Source organism: Dreissena polymorpha, chromosome 1 (assembly GCF_020536995.1).
Source record: "Dreissena polymorpha isolate Duluth1 chromosome 1, UMN_Dpol_1.0, whole genome shotgun sequence".
Classification (NCBI taxonomy): Eukaryota; Metazoa; Mollusca; class Bivalvia; order Myida; family Dreissenidae; genus Dreissena; species Dreissena polymorpha.
This window is the reverse complement of record NC_068355.1, coordinates 27092128-27116473: the sequence shown is the minus strand read 5'-3', so window position 1 is coordinate 27116473 and position 24346 is coordinate 27092128. Positions and strand designations below refer to the sequence as shown.

The 24346-nt window shown below is 36.7% G+C and overlaps 1 protein-coding gene across 3 annotated transcripts in view; it reads left to right on the top strand.

Annotated features, from left to right (window-relative positions):
• LOC127864941 (uncharacterized) overlaps positions 1-24346 on the top strand; it is a 186726-nt gene that overhangs the window by 156069 nt on the left and 6311 nt on the right. Inside the window, exons 5-13 of one of the 3 annotated variants that reach the window (XM_052404833.1) lie at positions 2543-3531; positions 4328-4689; positions 5256-5321; positions 14864-15079; positions 15424-17898; positions 20238-20532; positions 20670-21922; positions 22466-22610; positions 23809-24019. In XM_052404833.1, coding sequence (XP_052260793.1) covers positions 2543-3531; positions 4328-4680 — 1342 coding nt within the window. In that variant the 3' untranslated portion in view covers positions 4681-4689; positions 5256-5321; positions 14864-15079; ... (3 more) ...; positions 22466-22610; positions 23809-24019. Of the gene's footprint in view, positions 1-2542; positions 3532-4327; positions 4690-5255; positions 5322-14863; positions 15080-15423; positions 17899-20237; positions 21923-22465; positions 22611-23808; positions 24020-24346 lie in introns of all 3 variants that reach the window. The other 2 variants (XR_008042336.1, XR_008042337.1) reach the window with 2 other exon arrangements.

The following is a 24346-nucleotide window of genomic DNA, read 5'->3' as shown; positions in this document are numbered from 1 at the left end:
CCAATTGTGTTCCACAATATCTAGGGAATGCTTTGACCTACAGCCAGGCAACATGTTTTATGTTTACATAAGTGCCCCAGATAATTATTTGGGTAATAGGGTTTTCACCCGTTGATTTTGAAAAATAGGGTGATTTCAGTTTTTAAAAAGGGTGAAATATGTTATTAACATTTATACCTCAAACTCATGTATGCTTTACTTTTGTTGCACAGACTGGTTGCAGTATGCACATTTCAACTTTTATTTCTGCCCTATCAACGTAAACCATTTCTAACCAGGGATATGACTTTTACCACTTTTGACAGTTTTTTTCAATCACGGAGTCGGACTTTCCGTCATGTTTTTGGATGTCAACTAGCTACTTTCAACTGCTGCATACACAGTGGATAAGAAATCGATAACACAAATGATTGCGTTGTTTGTACGTGGTTGGATAAAGTTTTCGATCGACATACATTTAGCGCAACAATCGGGCATGTCTTTCGACCTCGCATGGACATTTTTATTACGCATCGTTATAGAAACTGAAAGTACAGACACTTTACAAATGCACGTCATAAATATTTTGGTCAGACGCTTAATTTGTTTTGAAATTTAGTCCGCATAGCGTTTGAATAACTTCGACTGTTTTGCTCCTCCGTCACCCAGGCGCTTGCTCACTGTTGAATGAATAAAATCTTCGCCGCCGTATGAAAATTATTCCAATTAAAAATTACCGAAATTGAGCGAAGCATTTTCGATCGAGACTCATATCGTACGCATCAAATTTAAAGAATAAGCGTAAAAGTCAAATTGATTGCGTTTAAAATACGCATTATATTGAATTTCTTTGCGTATTTAAACATTTTAATAGGGTGAAAAACGCCGATACACAGCTTATCTGGGTTACTGTTACATCGAGGAATATTAAGAGGTCAATCCATTTTAAAGTCAATAGGTCAAAGGTCACAGAAGATTACAACATGAAATTATAAAGATTTAGTAGTCAGTTTTAGTTCCTTGTTATACCCATAATAATATTATAAGCAGATTTTCAATTATGATAAAAGTTATATTACAGTACTGCCATTATTAAATGCATTTAATCATTGAATTTTAACCCAACAACTGCATTAATGTCAAAAAATTATGAAGAAACATATGGAGTTGCACGAGTTTACCTGACAATTAAAATGTCACGGTGACTCAACTTAGAAAAATGGTTTTCGGATGATAACTCAAGAATGCTTACGCCTAGGATCATGAAACTTCATAGGTACATTGATCATCACTGGCAGATGACCCCTATTGATTTTCAGGTAACTAGGTCAAAGGTCAAGGTCACAGTGACTCTAAACAGTAAAATGGTTTCCTGATGATAACTCAAGAATAATTAGGAACATTTTGAACAAACATATTGTTTGCACACGCTAACCTGACCATTCAAACATTTAACAATGGCGTCTTTACTTTTCCACAAATAGATCACATGACAACAACAAAAGCAAAATAATCACAAGAGGTTAAATAACAAAACAACAAATATTGGGAGAAAGTAGACCAGGTTGCATGTCATAAGTCGCTCATCACAGGCTAGACTGGACATACTGAGTTTGGGAATAGACATTAAATATACGTCATGCTAGTTTTTTTGTGGGATGGAAGAGCATTAATGATCTTTTCTTGCATGTGTTATTATGGATAGTGTGGTCAAGGTGTACAATGATACTAAAACTGAAAACAATATTAACTACTAGAAATGTATTCTTAGTACATGGATACCTCTACAATCCAATTTGTCCCACAACTTCACAAATCTCTTAAAATTATGAACAAACATGGAGTTGCACAAGTTAACCTGACAATTACTATGTTACTGTAGAAGTATCCCTCTATTTGAGTAACGCTTCTCACAATTGAAAAAATATTGTTTGGTTAAAGGGATTGTCACATAACTCTTCTTATGTAAAAAAAAACTTTAAAAAATTATCAAGGTGCATAATTTCACATGGTGGGCTATACTTTAAGAATAGTTCATCCCTCTATCAGCTGTACTCTTTGAGTTACTCACAACACAATTTTAAATGTGATTTCTTTGCTAAACAGGGCCATAACTCTGGGTATGTTGAAAAAGACATATCAAACTATGCATGTGGGTAAAATTACACAATGATAAATATTTATGTAAAGTGATAGTCCTCTTGTAGCAAGCAATACTGTTTATTTTACACTGCACATATGTTAAAATGTCATTTTTGTATAAATATAAGACATTACTACAATTATGATGAAAACAACAGAAACAACATATAGAAGTGCGCATTAGCTCACATGCCTGGTTACTGTACTTGTTAAGTTGCAGGAATACATGTGGAGTTATATACAACAGAAAAGTCACGCAGATGGATGGAAAAGTGCAAATCTATATACCCCATATTAAGCCCAAGAAGCGTTAATTTATTGTCCATGTATGTTTTTATTTGACACTTTATACTTGTTGGAAGCATTTCATAATATCACTGACTATTCCTTGGTATGTACATGTATTAATTGTTTATTTCAGCCAGTGCAGTAAAGTGACCCAGATTTCGGAGCTGACCAACACGCAGCCCTCAGGCCTAGAGGGGCTGTCAGTGGAGCTGGAAACTGTCCTGGGGGAAATTAAAACCCTGCAGATCAGTCAGGAGGCCAGCATTCAGTCATTGCAGAGAACATACAATGAACATAGGGAAGTTATGATAGAGCAAATGTGTGGCAATTTAAATACTTATATAGATGAATGTGATAATAATTCTGTGGGTACATCAGGCGGAAATGAGCAATATTTAAAAGAAGAGATATGTAGGAATGTTGTTTCTATCGTGAATGAATTTGATAATATTACTGCGAAGGAACTTAACGAGATGAAAGATGAAGTTATAAGCATTAAAGGGTCAGTTACAAGTTCTATTCATAAATGCACCAGTCTTCACAATGACTTGTCACAATTCCATGAAATTGTTCAGAAAATTGGAGATCATAAGCAGCTCTGCCTTATAGCCAGCATAAAATGTAAGCATATAATACAGCAGGCACTGACTCTGCTGGGAAAGTCAGGCAAGGTGTTAAATGTCCAGAGTAATACTAAGCACAATGTGAGAATACCAAGTGATTCAGATGTATGTTGGATCACAGGCATATGTGTTCTGACTGATGGGCAGGTGCTGATCGCAGACTGCAATAATAAGAGTTGCAAGCTGCTGAACCAGCAGTACCAGGTGGTGAGTAACTGTGATGTGACTGTATATGTAATGGACATGTGTCAGATCACACCCAGTGAGGTTGCGGTGGCTTTGGATAAGAATGCTAGCAACACACATAATGTCCAGTTTATTACAGTCACCCAGAGCCAGCTCAATCTTGGTAGGAAGCTTGAGTTACAACATGGATGTACAGGTATTGCCTGCAATCAGGGAGAACTGTTTATCTGCTCTGGTAGGGCTCTGTACAAGTACGCACTGAGTGGCAAACAGCTCTGCAGACTCTATGAAGATAGGTCACTTGGTTATGCAGGTAAGAATCATGGTGAATTCATCCTGATAACATTCGTATGATGTCTAGTCAAATTGTTTTATTTTAAATCCATACAATGACAAATTTGGAAATTTTTATCGACTTAATGAACCGAATTGGGATTGATTTTTTTAATCAACAAATATTGACCCATAAGGCCTTTATCTTGTTGTTTTTTTTTAAATCATATAAATTATAGTTATATACTTTGTGAAATGAAATTTAAATAAAATTCAGATGTAATAGCAGAAAACCCGCTGATGTATTATAAAATATGTGTTCTATAATTCATATGTGCTCTTTGAATGCTACAGTACATTGTAGCCAAAAGAAGATTCAGAAATATTGATTTATAATCATGAGTAATGCAGTATTTTGACTGTCACTACATGGCATGTCTATAAATAGAAACTGTGTTCCTGGGAGAGAGACACTTTCTGACCCTGTCTTAATTTTGTGGTTGTTAAATGATTGTACATGTACAATATGTTTACCTGTTGATAGAACTGTGCAATTGTTTCTGTATGTGTTATTGTTTCCATCTGTGTAATTTTTCTTCAATTCATATCTAACTCACCAGTCGCATTTCAACATGTCAAACATTAACACAATAGCTCTGCTACTGAAGTTTATTGTCACGCTTAAATATTGAATCATTGAAATGTATGCATATATTTTAGATGTGTAAAGGCCTATTATAACAACATATGCGTAATACAATATCACTGCAGTATGTTTAATAAGATTATTTAACATTTACAGTAATTCAATATCTTGATGTTACTCTGTTTTGCAGTAGACAAGTGTGCTGTGAGTCCCACAGGAGACAGGCTGTACATCATTAGCAGCTGGCACAACAAGCTTCTCACCCTGGCCAGGGATGGCACACTCCTGGCTACATACTCAGACACAGCACTAGTGCGCCCATATGGTCTACATGTGACCCCTGCAGGCCAGGTGCTGGTCTGTGGATACTGGTCCGACACTGTACTACAGGTGGGCTGGGAGGGAGAGAGTAAGCTGTCCACTCTTGCTACTAAGGAGGATGGAGTGTGGGGGCCACGGTCAGTCTGCTACAGCAGCACCACATCATCCATCATTGTGGGACAGTACAGGAACAACAACATCCTGGTGTTCAGAGTGGAATAGTGTGTACATGTATGTACTAGTAGTTGTAATTAGTGATTAGTATTTCAATGACAATGTGTTGATGAGCATAAGAACATTGAAGTGTGTTATATTTCAATACAACATTGTGTGTGTAGTTGTTGAGGCAACTTTTTTGTGTACACATAATAGTAATTTACTAATACAATGTGAAGTTTTTTTTAAATATTAGATCTTATACATATTATGTTATGTTGTCATAACTCTTTTTCTTTATGGTCCTTTAATTTAAACGTTTTTTAAAGCTGTGCATGAACAAACAAAGCACTTCAACTGCAAATTTAATGCTTGTACATAGATGCACATGTACATAGCACTTAATGCTATTTTTAGACTTTCATTTTGAGATACACAATGGTATGTACAAAATCTATATTGATGCAATTTGTTTTTATAAAATATGATATAGTAGTAATCTTATAAGGAATATATTTTGATATATAATGTTAACATAATATTCCCATATGATATGATATTTAATTATTTACTTTGTTTTATGCTGTTCCTAATTTATAATATACATACAAGAAATACATCAAGCTATTCTTCTGCTCCAGTCGCTGCTGAGTCAGGACAACGATGCTGAGGATGTGGTGGGCAAGAATGACCTGAATATGCAGAAGGTAACATATTCACGCTTAAATTGTCAGGTATTTTCTGTGGGAAAATGCAATTTTTGGGACGGATTTTTTTCCCACGAAAAAGTCCATTGATTTAGGAAAAACAAATTTAATACAAATTCTTTGTAATACTTCAAATGTAATACCAATAAAATCATAGTATGATAGTTATATTCTTTGTTAGATCTAATTGAAATATGATTGATATATAATTATCATAAGGCACTATTTAAAAACAAATAAAATGCTTCGGGTATGGGTCCGTTTAACAGACCCATAAATAGGAAAGCGCCGACTTGTGTAATTCCTGTTTATTAAGAATGCAAAAAAAGATGAGGTTGTATAGAACAGTATGAATTTACATAAGGAAAAATATCCTCTTTAATTGTTTGTATATTACAAAATCAATGATATTCGTCCATATGAAATGTCGTCGTAAAAAAAAACGTTTATGGACACAGCAGTTAATGCGTGGATTTTTCAAATGGGACAAATAAATGAGGTATTTATGTCAGTTATTTTCCAGTGTGTTGTGATACATTTGTGGATCAGTCAACTCTTAAAATCAACAAAAAATAATGTCTAACAATTTATAATGATTTTACAGTGTTACTTGTGTATTAAGAATGTTTTTAAGATGAAGAGGACAAGAATGATATGATTTCACAGAAGATAAAATGGTGTCTTTTCTTGTGTATATCCTTTAAGAAACACGACTTCTTTTACTTGAGGATCAATAACTAAAAACCTTTTCAGCTCGATGTTTCCCAACTTATTCATAAGAAACCTCATTAACACAACAACTTGAGAATTTATGTCATTCCCATGCAGACCTTGAGTTTTTAAAAAGTTGTGAGATATTTAATGAAGCTTGGAATGCCTTGGTTGTATAGAGCCTGTTTGCAAGGAGATGTAAAGTTTTTAGTATGTATATAGTGTTGCTGTTATTTGTCAAATTTGGGGTCTGAAATTGACCCCATTTACAATCCTAAAACAATGTATTTTTCCAAAACGACTGCCTAAAATATCCAATTGAAGATAAAGAAAAATAAATGTATCACAATATCAAGTTAATCTCCCTACCCAGCTCTATAACTTGAACCTTATTTCATGTAAATACAATATTGAAAACGCTTATTCTCGATTATATAGTATTTGTAAGCAAAAAAACCAACAACACGATATCCCAATTTGTGGTCAAAACGCCAAGAATTTTCCCTATTAGAAGGACTCCGGCCTCATTCCACAAACTTAAGTTAAGTCTGCTTACAGTCTGTTGTTGAGTGTTTTTTCAAGAAACATATGTGCCTCCCTCTGGGATAATGGGACTAAATGCATGTGTGTAAAGTGTGGTCCCAGATTAGCCTGTGTAGTCTGCACAGGAACTAAATACATGTGCGTAAAGTGTGGTCCCAGATTAGCCTGTGTAGTCTGTACAGAGACTAAATGCATGTGTGTAAAGTGTGGTCCCAGATTAGCCTGTGTAGTCTGTACAGGGTCTAAATGCATGTGCGTAAAGTGTGGTCCCAGATTAGCCTGTGTAGTCTGTACAGGGACTATTAATGCATGTGTGTAAAGTGTGGTCCCAGATTAGCATGTGTTGTCTGCACAGGGACTAAATGCATGTGCGTAAAGTGTGGTCCCAGATTAGCCTGTGTAGTCTGCACAGGAACTAAATGCATGTGTGTAAAGTGTGGTCCCAGATTAGCCTGTGTAGTCTGTACGGGGACTAAATACATGTGTGTAAAGTGTGGTCCCAGATTAGCCTGTGTAGTCTGTACGGGGACTAAATACATGTGCGTAAAGTGTGGTCCCAGATTAGCCTGTGTAGTCTGCACAGGGACTAAATGCATGTGTGTAAAGTGTGGTCCCAGATTAGCCTGTGTAGTCTGCACAGGGACTAAATACATGTGTGTAAATTGTGGTCCCAGATTAGCCTGTGTAGTCTGTACAGGGACTAAATACATGTGTGTAAAGTATGGTCCCAGATTAGCATGTGTTGTCTGCACAGGGACTAAATGCATGTGCGTAAAGTGTGGTCCCAGATTAGCCTGTGTAGTCTGCACAGGGACTAAATGCATGTGCGTAAAGTGTGGTCCCAGATTAGCCTGTGTAGTCTGCACAGGAACTAAATACATGTGTGTAAAGTGTGGTCCCAGATTAGCCTGTGTAGTCTGCACAGGGACTAAATACATGTGTGTAAAGTGTGGTCCCAGATTAGCCTGTGTAGTCTGCACAGGAACTAAATACATGTGTGTAAAGTGTGGTCCCAGATTAGCCTGTGTAGTCTGCACAGGAACTAAATGCATGTACGTAAAGTGTGGTCCCAGATTAGCCTGTGTAGTCTGCACAGGAACTAAATACATGTGCGTAAAGTGTGGTCCCAGATTAGCCTGTGTAGTCTGTACGGGGACTTAATGCATGTGTGTAAAGTGTGATCCCAGATTAGCTTGTGTAGTCTGTACAGGCAAATCAGGGACGATACTTTCCGCATTTACGGAATTTTTCGTATATAGGAAGCCTCTTCTTTTTAAAAAAATCTGTCTAGCGGAAAGTGTTGTACTTTATTAGCCTGTGTGGCTGTACAGGCTAATCTAGGACAAAACTAAGTGCACAATTTATAAAGCCCTGTTTTCTAAGAATGAGGCTTAAAGTAAGTCCCCCTACAGTCTGTTAACGAGATGTACAAGATAATACCAGGTGAGCATTGTTCTGGGATAATAGTGCTTAATGCATTTTAGTGCCATCTACAGAATAGCCTGTGCAGTGGGCACACAGAGTAATATGGGTTGATACTCTCCGCTTTTGAGGAAATTTTTGTTTAAAGGGAATTTGTATGCCCCCGGTAGGGTGGCATATAGCAGTTGAACTGTCCGTCAGTCAGTCAGTCAGTATGTCAGTCTCTCCGTCCGTCCGAAAAAAACTTTAACATTGGCCATAACTTTTGCAATATTGAAGATAGCAACTTGATATTTGGCATGCATGTGTATCTCATGGAGCTGCATATTTTGAATGGTAAAATTTCAAGGTCAAGATAATCCTTCAAGGTCTAGGGTTGAAAATACAAATCCAAGGAAAGAAGGAAGCTTTAATGGATATAATTATCTGACCTGCCAATTTGTATATTTTTTAAAAAATATATCAAAGCGGTGCAGTAGGGGGCATTGTGTTTCTGACAAACACATCATGGTAAAAGGTCAAGGTCAACCTTCAAGGTCTTGGGTCGAAAATACAAATCCAAGGGAAGTAATAAGCTTTAAAGGGAGATAATAATTATACATGTATATTATAATATGAAACCATACAACTGAAGCATAATCAAAATGAAATTTTATGGTCAAGCCAAGAACAAAATGACACTTTTTGGCATACAAATATCTTAGGTACATTAAGGTTACCTTTGAATCTACAGTCACGGTAGTGGTTTATAATTAATTGCTACTAAAAATAGAGATTTGACAGAGACAATTATTTTCAAGGGAAGTAATTTATATAATTATAAATCTCAGATTATATATTTCCCTACCAAGAATTTAAGTTATTTTCACAGTTACTGTACAGATTTTGTATTTTGTTTATTTATAACTTAAATGATTGATTTGTCAAAGATTTTTTATGCCCCATTACGAAGCAAAGGCGGCATATAGTGATCAGACTGTCTGTCTGTCTGTCCGTCCGTCTTTCCATAACACTTTGCGTTTAGGTTTCGAAAAATGCTCATAACTTCTATGTCCTTTGAGATATAACCTTCATATTTGGTATTCATGTGTATATGGACAAGGCCTTTCCATATGCACACAAAATGTTACCCCTGTGACCTTGACCTTGAACTTAGGGTCCCCGTTTAGGTTTCGAAATCTTCATTTAGGTTTCGAAAAATGCTCATAACTTCTATATCCCTTGTGATACAACCTTCATATTTGGTATGCATGTGTATATGGACAAGGCCTTTCTATACGCACAACAAATTTAACCCCTGTGACCTTGATCTTGAACTTAGGGTCCGAGTTTAGGTTTCGAAATCTGCGTTAAGGTTTTGAAAAATGCTCATAACTTCTATTTCCCTTGAGATATAACCTTCATATTTGGTATGCATGTGTATATGGACAAGGCCTTTCCATAAGCACAAAAATTTGATCCCTGTGACCATGACCTTGAAGTTAGGGTCCGCGTTTAGGTTTCAAAATCTGCGTTTAGGTTTTGAAAAATGCTCATAACTTCTATGTCCCTTGAGATATAACTTTCATATTTTGTATACATGTGTATACAGACAAGGCCTTTCCATACGCACACAATTTTGACCCCTGGACCTTGACTTGAACTTAGGGTCGGCGTTTAGGTTTCGAAACCTGCGTTGAGGTTTCGAAAAAAGCTCATAACTTCTATCAAGCGTTTAAAGGGGGCATAAGTCATCCTATGGTGACAGCTCTTGTTTTTAAATGATATAACTATCATTTCTTTCCTGTACTAATTTGTGAATGGTTGGTTTCATTACTTACCTGTGGACTTATGTACATAGATACATGATGAACTTTGGCAATGATCTCTTTGATAAACTTCAGGCCTTGCTGGTCAGCGATGTCTGACTTGGTCATTTTGACTGTCTACAGACTCCCCCCCCCAGCGGTAGGGTGGCATATAGCAGTTGAACTGTCAGTCCATCTGTCTGTCTGTCTGTCAGTCGTCGGTTCGAACATTTAAACATTGGCCATAACTTTTGCAATATTGAAGATAGCAACTTGATATTTGGCATGCATATGTATCTCATGAAGCTGCACATTTTGAGTGGTGAAAGGTCAAGGCCATCATTCAATGATAAAGGTCAAAAACAAAATCCAAGGGAAGTAATAAGCTTTAAATGGAGTATATTTCTATACCTGCCAAATGATAAATAGAAATTTTATTTAAAAGAGGCGCAGTAGGGGGCATTTTGTTTTTGACGAACACATCTCTTGTTTCTAAACAAAAATCAAGTCTTAGTAAAAAAGTGTCGTCTCAGGTTAGCCTATGAGGACTCCACTGGCTTATGTGGGAAGACACTATACACATTCATTAAGTCCGGTTTTTCAAGAGTGATGCTCAAGTTAAGTCCGTTTAATGGTTGTATTTATACATTCTTATGAGAATAAATTTGGTATAACAAACAATATGATTAAAAAAGTGGTTATTGGGACATTGGTGTTCATGTTAATGCAAATTAAAAATAATTGTTATGAGATACTAATGTAAGAAATGTGTGATTGAATTCACAGCGCTTAAATTTGAATGGCTCTTGTGCTTTTTTAAACTTTTCTCACAGTGGTGAATTCTCAATATATTTATAAATTACTGTAATCAAGTATCCAAACTAGAAAACTAATTCTTATATAATTGTGGAAACTTAATATATTTAAATAAAGAAAGAATGAACATAAAATGCAATAATAAATACAATAAAAATGTATTAAGAGAACCTATGAATTTTGAATTGTTCACAGACAAGCAGAATAGTTATTTTCTAAAAATTATAATATACAGTCAAAACCTGTTGGCTCAAACTCGCTTGGCTCAACTTTCCGGTTTGCTCGGACTATCCTCGAAGCATCTTTTTTGTATTGCTAAATATTCATATACATTTATGTCAAATGGCTCGAATTTGCAGGGGTCGGATTAATGTCTCATATTTTTTTAAGTCCCCGTCACAATTTTCACATTGTTTTGTTTGCCTGGCTCTAAAGCGCCTAGGGTTGCATAAAGCTGTTACTTGATTATGAGCACTTGATTAAAGGCTCCCTATAATTTCAAACATGTTATTGACACAATGGTTAATTGATTTGAGTAAAAGATGACAATCTGGCGTTTTTGTAGATGCTATAATATTATGGCTGAAACGGCTGCATCAAAATATGGTTTATTAAACAATCCATCCAGAAGGCCAAAAGCCAAAGTGGACAAAGCAAGCATACAGTGTTTACAAAATACACAGTTTATGATTATACAAAATAAAGTTATACTATAATGTTAAAGTTACAGTTATAATATGTCAACTTGAAGGAAAAGACAATTTTGTATCTATGCGTCATGTCATTCTTAAATAAAAACACAAGCAAATAAAGTAATACATGTGTTATTTAATACTTGGGCGATGTGCATATAATGCTTATATATTGCTTTGTTTCTTATCGTTATTCCTTACATAAGATCATTGTTTGATTGTTTGTGTAACTGTTTTAAAATAGTGATTACTTAAAAATGTCAAGTATATAAATTCTGTTCTTACTGATTCAAAAGAAGAAAGTAGTACGGGGATTAGGCAGTACGAATACTCTTCAACTGGAGATGTAAATCTATTGCAGATTTATGTTAGTAAACATAAGTATATTCAGATCGGTTGGATCGAATTCTGGATGGCTAAAACTTTTGTTGTCAGTCCAGGCAAGTTAGAGTCATTGGGTTTCGACTTTATTCAGCAATGAATGTTTGCATTGTATTTAAACTAAGGAATACACCGGACTAAAATAAATAAAAAGTATTGTTCTTAATGAACAATCATAAATTTAAATTAAAAATAAATAAAATAAATCTTGTCAAACACATTTCTAAAAACATGTTGATTAAGTACTGTAAATTTTGTTATAATTTGTGGTTCATTAATTAATTTTGATTTCGTGGGTTTACTGATCCACGAAATTTACTCAAACACATAACAAAATGATCCAAGCAAATTCGTGTTTTTTTTTCAACAAGTAAGAAATGCACGAATTTACATGTCCACAAAAAAGTATTTTTTTATAAAAACCTCGAAGTGTTATGCCAACTAATATAAATGATTTTCCAGGATCAGGGGTGTAGCATTCCAGTCTCTAGCTTGAATTGTTGACAATATTTTGCATCTGTTTCATCAGTCAGTGCCTTTTTTAAAGTTTTAGTTTTTCTGGAAGGGGCATGATTCTGGGCTATTTTTCCTTTTTATGGAATCACAGTTTTTTTTTCAAATTTGAGAGTTTTGTGGGTCACAATACACAGAAGTTTGTGACTAGAATTTTCGCAATTTTAAGAAGTTTGCTACTCATTGCTTAATTATAATTCAAATTCGATAATCATTTTTCTTTCACAAAATGAATGGGTCAAAGGATGATCCAAAACATGACACAAAACACGTCCTGTGATCGGATTTGTGTTTGTGGGCAATTGGGTAATATGTTTACAGAAACTTGTGTTTTCCCAGTGTCCGACAAATTTCTTATTTTTCAGGTAGCCCACTGGGCTACCAATAAAAATATTTGGTAGCCCATAAAATTTACCTACAAAATGGTTAGAGACAAGTTTTCATCTCTATTTTATTTATTCATTTACATACACATACTACAACTATTAATCTGATTTTACATGTAGTAGACATAACAAATCACTTATCAACAGTATTACACAGTGACACAATGAGTTCATTCAGTCCAATATCAAATAGTCTTATTAAACTGCACTCAGTACACAGTTACAGTTATTGTACGCAGTCAATATCATTACTAGTCAGTAGCTGACGATATATTGTGACCTAAACTTATTTAATACATTATAATAAAAGATACAAAATCGGTGCATCTTATATACAACTCGCTCAAATTATTAAAGCACTGTTTGTCTCAATTGAAATCAAACTTAACTTAATTATTAACAGTCGCTCCTTAAAAGAGACCGTCGACCAGGAATGACGAAACAAATTCTAAAATACCGTTTTTTTTAACAATAATTAGTTTTTAGTGATTAAAATATCACGACTGGTATATTGCATTACTTGAAAACAGTTGTTAAGGTTTCATATTTTCAGTATATTCGGTAATAAATGTTACTGGGTACAGGTGGGTAGCTACTAGTTTACTATAAAAAACGCCAGTAGATTGATCATCATCGTCACGTAGTAAACCCATAAATGCAAATTGTATTATGCGTAGTGAATTGTATATATTTTATATTCAAAATGATCAATCTACTTGCGTTATTTATAGTGTGTATATCGTTATGTCACCTATTTTCGCGATGTACTTCGATTTCACATCCCGAAATTTTATTACCGAATATACTGAAAATATGAACGTTTTTCAAGTAATGTAATATACAAGTCCTGATATTTTAATCAATATCAACTAATAATTGCAAAAAAATACTGCATTCTAGAACTTTTCTTTTTTCGTCATTTGACGAACCTTATCATTAATTGCCCATGCAAACTAATTAGCAGGTGTTAACCGCGTTCACACCATTGTAATTAATATTCATTTTCGGTTTCGTTTCCGTTTTGAAGAATCCGTTGTTTTGATTTGTTTAATTTTCGGCGTCCTTGGATAATTAACGAAATGAAAAACGTTGTCAAACTCATTGTTGCAGTTAACAAAGATTTCCAAATTGCGAAATGACGTTGCATCACGTGCGCAAACTATCCAATCGGCTCTCATTATATTATTAGCAGGCGACAAATGTTGATTCTGAATGATTAAAATACACTGTTACTGTTTACAATCGACATTACCGGAAGTGATTGGTGACTGATAAGATAATTGATTGCACTTTATATCGGATTTTAATCAATACACAGTGTACAATTTCAAGGTCAACGTGTTTATTCTACGTATGTCTGTAAATAAACCGGGCTACCGCTCTTATAGATTTATAGTAGCCCAGCGGGCGTGAGCTGGAAAATTTCAGTAGCCGGATGTAAAAATTCGGTAGCCCCCGGGCTCCGGGCAATGGATTTGTCGGACACTGGTTTTCCCTCAACATATCAAACAAAGTTTATGATAGCAATTTACTTGGAAAAAAAAATCATTTCTTGGTATTGGTTACTGTGAAAATGAGGATTTTTAGGCATCACCAAAGAACGGGCAAACTAGTGTTGTCAGTGTGTAGTCTTTAAGGGCAAGTGGCCTATAACAAAATTTAAATCCAATGTATATGAGCAGTAAAATATATGGAAACGTAAAGTGATACATATAATGAGTACAATTTAAAAACAATGTTAAGAAGATGATTTTCTATTATTTTTTGATTTTATACAGGAAAAAAAACTTCTTTAAAATGGGGCTTAATGCATGTGCTTAAATTGTTGTTGTTGTCCTAGATTAGCTTGTGCAATCCACACAGGCATATTTGGGACAACAATTTCATATGTTTAGGTATTTTTGTTGAAAAGAAATATCCTCTTTATGAAAATCCAGTCAAAAAGTGTCCTTCCTGATTAGCTTGTGTGGACTTCACATGTTAATCTGGGACGAACTATTTGTAATATTTAGGAGCCGCATATTGGCTAATGAAATTACATCATTATGAATATACAGGTTGGTATACAGTGTATTATTAGCCAACAATGTTTTAATACGAAATGGTTTGATTAATTTATTAATTTTCTTGCTATTGAGGACAATATACAAAACCAATGAAATGCCAGATTAGAAATTCATTAAAAGGAAATTTTGCCTATTAAACACCTTCACAACCAATCAAGAGGCATAATTTCATATACATTGTAATATAAACAAAGTTCACATCACCCACTGTGCTGTTGTTTTCAGGACAGCACCACCATTGATATCGAGTTGGCCCAGCAACAGCACCAGTCCTGCCTGCAGGAGCCCCAGTCCAGGACGACACATCCACTCCCCTGACCCATAGCTCATCATACTTGATATCCGAAAAAATGGGGCCTTGTGCATGTGCTTAAATTGTTGTCACAGATAAGCATGTGCAGTTTGCACAGGCTTATAATGGACAACACTTTCCTCTTAAAGGTATTTTTTGTTGAATTAATAATCCTCTATATGAAAATCCAGTCTAGTCAGAAAGAACCCTCCTTAATTAGCTTATGTGAATTTCACATGCTAATCTGGGACGACACTTTCTAACATTAGTGATCCGCATATTGAGCATTAGCAAACACTTTTCTTGTTTTAATACAAAATGACTTAATTGTATTTATGTTCATGCAATTAAGGACAAGGAACCAATAAAATGCCAGATTAGAAATTCATGTTGTTGGAAACCTTCACAGCCAGTCAAGAGGCATAGTTTGTTATAGATTGTAATATAATTTGTTACAACTTCCTGTCGCCCACTGTGTTGTTGTTGTTTTCAGCAGAGCACCAGCATTGATATCGAGTTGGCACAGCAACCGCACCAGTCCCGCCTGCAGGATCACCAGTCCAGAACGACCCTTCCCCTCACTTGACTTCTAACTCCTCCCCCTTGACCGCCTGCCTCAAAAAGTCAGCATCGTTGAACAACTCCGTTCTGCAGGAAATTCTGAGCATGATTCTGTTCTGAACAAACGCAATGCCCACGTCATGTTTTCCAAACATAAGCCTGGGTAGTTTTGTTAAGCTAGAGTTCCGCGTGGGCCTGAAAGGGACAAGTGTTACAGACACAAACAGTTATAGCAGTAGTTATGGTAACGCTAACAGTCAGTTGTTGCTGTTGGACATCACAACAAATATCATGAAGAATAAAAATTTCAATAAATTGTTCCAATCTTTATGGGACAAAGAGAAATTGAACGGAAGAAATTCAAGGAACAATAAAAGCGTAAGCTTCCCTAGTGGGATACATCTGCTGTTGATAGTTTGAACAACAGTAGGGTTACAGACTGCCCCAGATTGTCCTCTCAGCGGCCTGAATATCATAATAGAACGGACTTTTGGCAATATTTCTGACAATGAAAGGCAATAATGACTTGGTTGTGAATACCCAGAGCACGATACATCCATGCTGACAAAGAAAGGCGGTAATGACTTGGTTGTGAACACCCAGAGCGCAATACATCCATGCTGACACAGTAAGGCAGTAATGACTTGGTTGTGAACACCCAGAGCACAATACATTCGTGCTGACACAGAAAGGCAGTAATGACTTGGTTGTGAACACCCAGAGCAAGATATATCTATGCTGACACAGAAAGGCAGTAATGACTTGGTTGTGAACACCCAGAGCAGGATACATCGATGCTGACACAGAAAGGCAGTATGACTTGGCTGTGAACACAGAACACAATACACCCATGCTGACACAGAAAGGCAGAAATGACTTGGTTGTGAACACCCAGAGCAAGATATTTCCATGCTGACACAGAAAGGCAGTAATGACTATGCTGTGAACACCTTGAGCAAGATATATCCTTGCTAACACAGAAAGGCAGTAATGACTATGCTGTGAACACCCGGAGCATAATACATCCATGCTGACACAGAAAGGCAGTAATGACTTGGTTGTGAACACCCAGGGCCAGATATATCCATGCTGACACAGAAAGGAAGTAATGACTTGGTTGTGAACACCCAGAGCACAATACATCCATGCTGACAGAGAAAGGCAGTAATGACTTGGCTGTGAACACAGAACACGATACACCCATGCTGACACAGAAAGGCAGTAATGACTTGGCTGTGCAAACAGAGCACAATACATCCATGCTGAAACAGAATGGCAGTCATGACTATGCTGTGAACACCCAGAGCACGATATATCCATGCTGACACAGAAAGGCAGTAATGACTATGCTGTGAAAACCCACAGAAAGATATATCCATGCTGACACAGAAAGGCAGTAATGACCATGCTGTGAAAACCCACAGAAATATATATCCATGCTGACACAGAAAGGCAGTAATGACTATGCAGTGAACACCCAGAGCAAGATATATCCATGCTGCCACAGAAAGGCAGTAATGACTTGGTTTTGAACAACCAGAGCAAGATATATCCATGCTGACACAGAAAGGCAGTAATGACTTGGCTGTGAACACAGAACACGATACACCCATGCTGACACAGAAAAGGCAGTAATGACTTGGCAGTGAACACAGAACACGATGCACCCATGCTGACACAGAAAGGCAGTTATGACTATGCTGTGAACACCGAGAGCACAATACATCTATGCTGAAACAGAAAGGCAGTCATGACTATGCAGTGAACACCTAGAGCAAGATATATCCATGCTGACACAGAAAGGAAGTAATGACTATGCTGTGAACACCCAGAGCAAGATATATCCATGCTGACACAGAAAGGCAGTAATGACTATGCAGTGAACACCCAGAGCAAGATATATCCATGCTGACACAGAAAGGCAGTAATGACTATGCTGTGAACACCCAGAGCACAATACATCCATGCTGAAACAGAAAGGCAGTAATGACTTGGTTGTGAACACAGAGCACAATACATCCTTGTTGACACAAAAAGGCAGTAATGACTTTGCTGTGAACTCAGAGCACGATACATCCATGCTGACACAGAAAGGCAGTAAAGACTTTGTTGTAAACACTAAGATATCCATACATCCATGGGGTGTGCCACAGACGCAAATTACGCCCACCATTTTGAACAAGGTGCTTAAAGTGAACACGTCTGGTTTTGTTATGAGCACTTAGCACTCCGAGTCCAAAAGGCCTCACATTGAATTGATGCAAGAGAAGGCTTTGAAAAATAATGGCAGTTTTGTTGTGTGGTCCAGTACGCCCTTCGACTTGCAACCTGAAGAAGGCAGAACTCAAACTTGGCTCTTAGCAATATCAGCAAGGCCAGCATGTCATCTCAGCTTCTTGAGCTTCAGGTGAGACCTTACAGTGTTAATTATTTTGTTAAAATTGGGGCCGAAATTCAGCCCCATTCCCATCTCAAAAAGTATATATCCATGATTACTGGCTTAAGTTCTCAATTCATGGTTTCCCGGAAGAAAAATAATGTTTTGATAGGTTGCAACATTGAGTTAATCAGAACTCAAATTCAGCCTATGGCAATATCAGCAAGGCCAGCATATCAGCTCAGCTTCTTGAGCTTCAGGTGAGATCATACAGTGTTATTCATTTTGTCGAAATAGGGGCAAAAATTGAGTCCCATTCCTAATATTAAACAGTTTATATTTTCCATAATTACTGGCTAAAGTTCTCAATTCAAGGTTTGACCCCAAACAATGTTTTAATAGGTTACAAATTGAGTTTTTTTCCTTATGCAGCTTTATAAGTTGAACCTTAGTGCAATTTATCTTGATAGCACTTATTCTCAATTTTTAAATTATGTTTAGCAAATTCTACAACCATTTTCCCAATTAAATTCAAAACACTATGATTTTTTAAGAATGGTCCCAATCCAAAAATGGTTACAATAAACTCTGCACAGAGCTAGCCCCTAGTTATAGCACATTTTAAAGTTTTATCAGAATAACTGGCTTAATTATACCCCCACAAACGAAGTTTAGGGGGGTATATAGGAGTGAACTTGTCTGTCGGTCTGTCTGTCGGTCCGTATTAAGTGTCCGCTCTCTAATTCAAGTAGTTTCCATCCGATCTTCACCAAACTTGGTCAGAAGTTGTATCTATATGATGTCCAGGCCAAGTTCGAACATGGGCCTTGCCGGGTTAAAAACTAGGTCACGGGGTCACTTAGTGCGTTTTTAACATTCAGCATGGTGTCCGCTCTTTAATTCAAGTAGTTTTCACCCAATCCTCACCAAACATGGTCACAAGTTTTTTCTAAAGGATCTCTAGGACAAGTTTGAACATGGGCCATTCTGGGCCTTTAACTAGGTCACCGGGTCACTTTCTGCATTTTTTAACATTCAGCAAGGTGTCTGCTCTCTTATTCAAGTAGTTTACATCCGATCTTCACCAAACTTGGTCAGAAGTTTAAGGGAGATGAACTTAAGGCCAAGTTAGAATGGGCCTTTCTGGGTGAAAAACTAGGTCAAGGGGTCACTTAGTGCGTTTTAAAAATTGAGCATGATGTCCGCTGTTTTTTGTAAAGACGACATGCAAAATATTATGTGTCAATGCGGCATGTGGGGGTATTCGTCACGTCTGTGACAAAGCCCTCATTTGCTTTTTTCACTAAGTTTAATCACTATTTTGAACTCACATCTATTGTTTCTTATTAAATACCATACAGTTGTATTGTCACACATTTAAAGTTGTTAAGTCTCAGGTATAAGTCATAAACTTTCACATTTAAAGGTGTACAGACTCACACTTAAATATGTAGATTGTAACATTTAAAGTTGTGTTGTCTCACATTTTAAAGGGGCCTTTTCACAGATTTTGGCATTTTTTAACTTATTCATTAAATGCTTTATATTGATAAATGTAAACATTGGATCGTAAAAGCTCCAGTCAAAAATCAAGAATAAAATAAAAAAAAAGGAAAAGAACATTGCCCGGAGCAGGTTTCGAACCAGTGACCCCTGGAGTCCTGCCAGAGTCCTGAAGTAAAAACGCTTTAGCCTACTGAGCTATTCCGCCGTGTATACATACTTGACGTATTTTATACCTTATATAAGCAATCTTCGTAGTTTCACAAAATTTAACGACAAAAACAGAACTCTCCAAATTATTCAATCGTTTCGCGTTGCAACGCTTTATAATTTTTAGGTTTTAAAATCGTCAAAAGATGCATATAATGGCTATATTAGACCATGGTAAATATTCAGTATTACTGTTTCCTCACAAATATCATAACTAAAACGAAAATGTGCGAATCTAAAACAACTTTTTTCAATTTTGTCAATTTACCAAAGCGTGAAAAGATCCCTTTAAGTTGCTGAGTATCACATTTAAAATTATGTAGTCTCACATTTAAAGTTCTATAGTCACACAATTAAAGGTGTACAGTCTCACATTCTAAATTGCTCAAGTAATGCCTGTTTTTGATTTACAAAAAATAAATATATCACCTTGCTACAAACACAAAAATTTCAATTTCAAGTTGGTGCGCGTAAAACATTGATACTACGTTATTCTGAGTTCTAATTAGTGAAAAATTAATTGCAATATTCTAAATATCAATTATAGGCACAATGTTTGGCATTTAAAAAACAGGTCTGTAAGGTAAGGTGTTGCAAGGCTTATTCATGTGGCACTAAACAATCCGGTTTTAGTTTACTTTCCATTTCCTTTTCAGTGAACTTAACTAGCAAACATGACAAACGTCATTGAAGTGAAAGTCGATGACAACCCCCTTTTTGCACAAATACTACAATTGCTTAAGAAAATCAGCACGAAGACATCTTGCGTCAGACTACCAAGCCTCCTATCAATATCTCCTCCCATGTTGGTAACATCAACACTTCCAACAGCAGAGCCTTGGTGAGTTCACTTCCGTCTCGGCATCGATGTCGCTTAGCAACAATTGGATGAAAGGCGTCGACAAATTAGGCCGGACACGTCGCTCAAATTGAAATGATCTGACCCAACAGGTAGAGCAGGCGTTGCGTGACACGTCCGTTAATGTGACTGACCTCGATATGTTGTTCTCGAATAATGTGAACCTTAGGCCTGGAGAGCAGTATGCGATTGACACCATTCAACAAAAGTTGTTCTTGGCAATTCTCAGGTTTGGGGTGGCGACTTCAGCGTCAGGACTTGCTCCATCTCTGTCTATGGCCCAGTCGCAGCAGCAGCAGCAGCAGCAGCAACAAGAACAATAAGTAGTATCTTAGCGGTGTTCTGGGATATGGGGCTTCATGTATGTGCTTAAATTGTCATCCCAGATTAGCCTGTGCAGACTGCACCTACATAAAGTCACATTAAATTGTCATCCCAGATTAGCCTGTGCAGACTGCACATACATTAAGTTCTATTAAATTGTCATCCCAGATTAGCCTGTGCAGACTGCACATACATTAAGTCCTATTATAGTGTCATTCCAGATTAGCCTGTGCAGACTGCACATACATTAAGTCCTATTAAAGTGACATCCCAGATTAGCCTGTGCAGACTGCACATACATTATGTCCTTTTAAAGTGTCATCCCAGATTAGCCTGTGCAGACTACACATACAGTGACATCCCAGATTAGCCTGTGCAGACTGCACATACAGTGACATCCCAGATTAGCATGTGCAGACTGCACATACATTAAGTCCTATTAAAGTGTCATCCCATATTAGCCTGTGCAGACTGCACCTATTAAAGTGTCATCCCAGATTAGCCTGTGCAGACTACACATACATTAAGTCCTATTAAAGTGTCACCCCAGATTAGCCTGTGTAGACTGCACATACATTAAGCCCTATTTTCCCAGAATGAGGCTCATATACTACACTTAACATCAGTATTTTATGTGACTGAAAAGTTCCTAGCATCAAATGGGAATTATGTGCTTTTAAATTGATCACACTTAGTAAATAAAATGCAAATAGCACTTGATCTGATATCAATTTTAATCATAGAAGGTCAGGGCATTAAGTTTTGTATATTTTTTACCGAAATTCAGCTCCTGAACCAAATGTTTATCCTTGCATAAAAATCTGCTTTAATAGAATTGTTAAATTATATTTAATTTTAGTAAAATAATTATGTAAAAGCCTGCAGCTTCAGCTTATTTTCTTCATTTATTTTCAATGTTTATTTAAATTCCTGGATTTTGTTTTAAGAGCCTGTTCCTACAGGAACCCATGCAATCATAGATCGGTACCTAGCTGAACAACAGGCTGTCTGGTCAGCTGGGCCCAGACGCCCAGTGACACTTCCTGGCCCAGGACCTTGGGGGAAATGCTCAACTAGTCCTACCTGCAGGGTAGAGCCACACTGAACCTGGGGCTCCATGATATCTTGGCCATGGGCCAAGATATCCTCATCAATAAGGTATGTTGGTAATGTAATTAATGATTTATAATGTGCAGTGTTTCACTCCAAATTTCAATTTAAACAGTTTGCGTGTGTTTAATATTGATATAACTTTATCCTGGCTGCTAACTTAAACAAATCATTTATGTAAGTATTAAATATTTATAATAGCTGCCATTGGTATTGCCATGAAAGGGCTCAGTGGGGAGCATACACATGTGTCCTTGTCTGTAATTCTCCCCGCCCTTCCTTTCATCCTTCCTTATGTTCGTCCCAGCTTTTTAGTGTTGCATGTAACTTAATAAATATTGGTTCCTGAGGGACACAAAATGTTTGTATCAAGTGCACAATATAAAGAAGGCTATGTTTGTATCAAGTGTTTAGTTTATATCCCATTTGTATCAAGATCCTTCAAACATAATATATTTCTTAAATATTTTTTTCTCAAACAATATTGATTGACTTCTAATATAACTGATACCATTTCAGAATGCATTGAATTATTTGGTTTACAGGGACACATTCCTTGGATGCCCTAAGGTTTCTCTATGTGTGTTTCAGAGTTTATTTACAGGTCCTACTGGCCTCTTCACGAGGTTACGGTAGCCCGACCTGAAGGTTTCTCTATCTGTTCACAAAGGCTTTATACTCACAAGTTCAAGCCCAGTGAGCGATGTTCACATTATCAAACTCTGCATCTCAATAGGTAAGTCGCCTTGCCATTGCAAAACTGGCCACTGTGGCAAAGCATTCAAGAGACCCAGTCTTAATAGCCTAAACCTTTTGATGCAATAAAGCTTTCACAAATACCCAATAGGTAAAACCCACTACAAACTGGGGTCTCTGCTCTTCAATTAATTGACCAGTTTATCTAATCTAAGTTTGAGGGTTCAGCCACAAACTACTTTATCTTATAAAGAAATGTGAAGACAGTGCACAAGTTCAAAGCTAAACCCTCAAATTTGCATTTAAAATTTAACATCTAGAGTTATATTAAACTCAAAACCACAACAACAACAACAGCAAACAATTTCTCAGCAGGTACCAACATATCTGACTCTTTCACTCTTTACAAAATCATGTTCCATATGAACTGTAAATATGGTTCTTAAACTAACATTGAATTACAAAGAGGGATCAGTGCTGTTCGTACCTTTTAGTTTAGGGGGGTATACAGGAGTGTACTTGTTGGTCTGTTTGTCGGTCTGTCCGTATTAAGTGTCCGCTCTCTAATACAAGTTGTTGTCATCCAATCTTCACCAAACTTGGTCAAAAGTTGTATCTAGATGATCTCTAGGCCAAGTTTGAACATGGGCCTTGAGGGCAAAAAACAAGGTCACGGGGTCACTTAGTGCGTTTTACACATTCAGTTTGGTGTCCGCTCTCTATTTCGATTACTTATCATCCGCTCTTCACCACACTTGGTCAGGCTTTTTATATAGATAATCTCTAGGCCATGATCGAACATGGACCATGCTGGTCCAAAAACTAGGTCATGGGGTCACTTAATGCGTTTTACACTTTCAGTTTGGTCTCCGCTCTCCATTTCAAGCACTTATCATCCCCTCTTCAAAAAACTTGGGCAGAAGTTTTATTTAGATGATCTCTAGGTCATGTTCGAACATGGGCCATGCCGTGCGAAAAACTAGGTCACGGGGTCATGGGTGCGTTTTACACATTCAGCATGGTGTTCCCTATTTCAAGTTATTTTCATCCGCTCTTCAGGTGGGGGAGTTCGTCACGTCTGTGTCAAAGCTCAAGTTTTTTTAAAGTTAATATCTTCTTGAGAGAGTATTGTGTTGCCAGGGTTGAACCCGCATTTTGATACTTGATAATTTTTATGAAATGCTAGTTAATTCTTAAAAATAGTTGTCTTAGTTGACACATGACATACTTAATTGCAGAATCCCGGATATCAAAGCGTTGAGCTTTTTTTGAAGCATTTGCACCAGCAACAGTCATCATCTCGAGTTACTGGCATCTCTATGGTGTGGAACCCTCCGTCTTTGAACATCATAACAGCACATGAACCAGTGGCAGTCATCATCTCAAGATTCTGGTATATCCATGGTGCAGGACCCTCAGTCTGCAAAGATCATGCAGAGCGAACCTCAGGTGAGTATTCAAGTCGTGTGAATGTTTTTAGCATGCCCCCAAGTCCACAGATGTGTAGATTCATGTAGATTTACCTGTGTCCGTCCATACGTGCATCCAGTTGTTGAATTTGTATGTCAAGTCTAAACTCAAAAAGTATTGCTTCTAGTTTGATTAAAACAAAGATATTTGTAAAGTAAAATGTGGGTGCATGGTGGCAAACCCTTTTTTACTACTTCTCAAAAGATATTTGAGTCCAATGGCAAAATGTATCTTCATCAAATCCTAATCCAAATTGTTTGGTAATAAAATGGTCATACTTCAATATAAATATGTATTATCAATTAT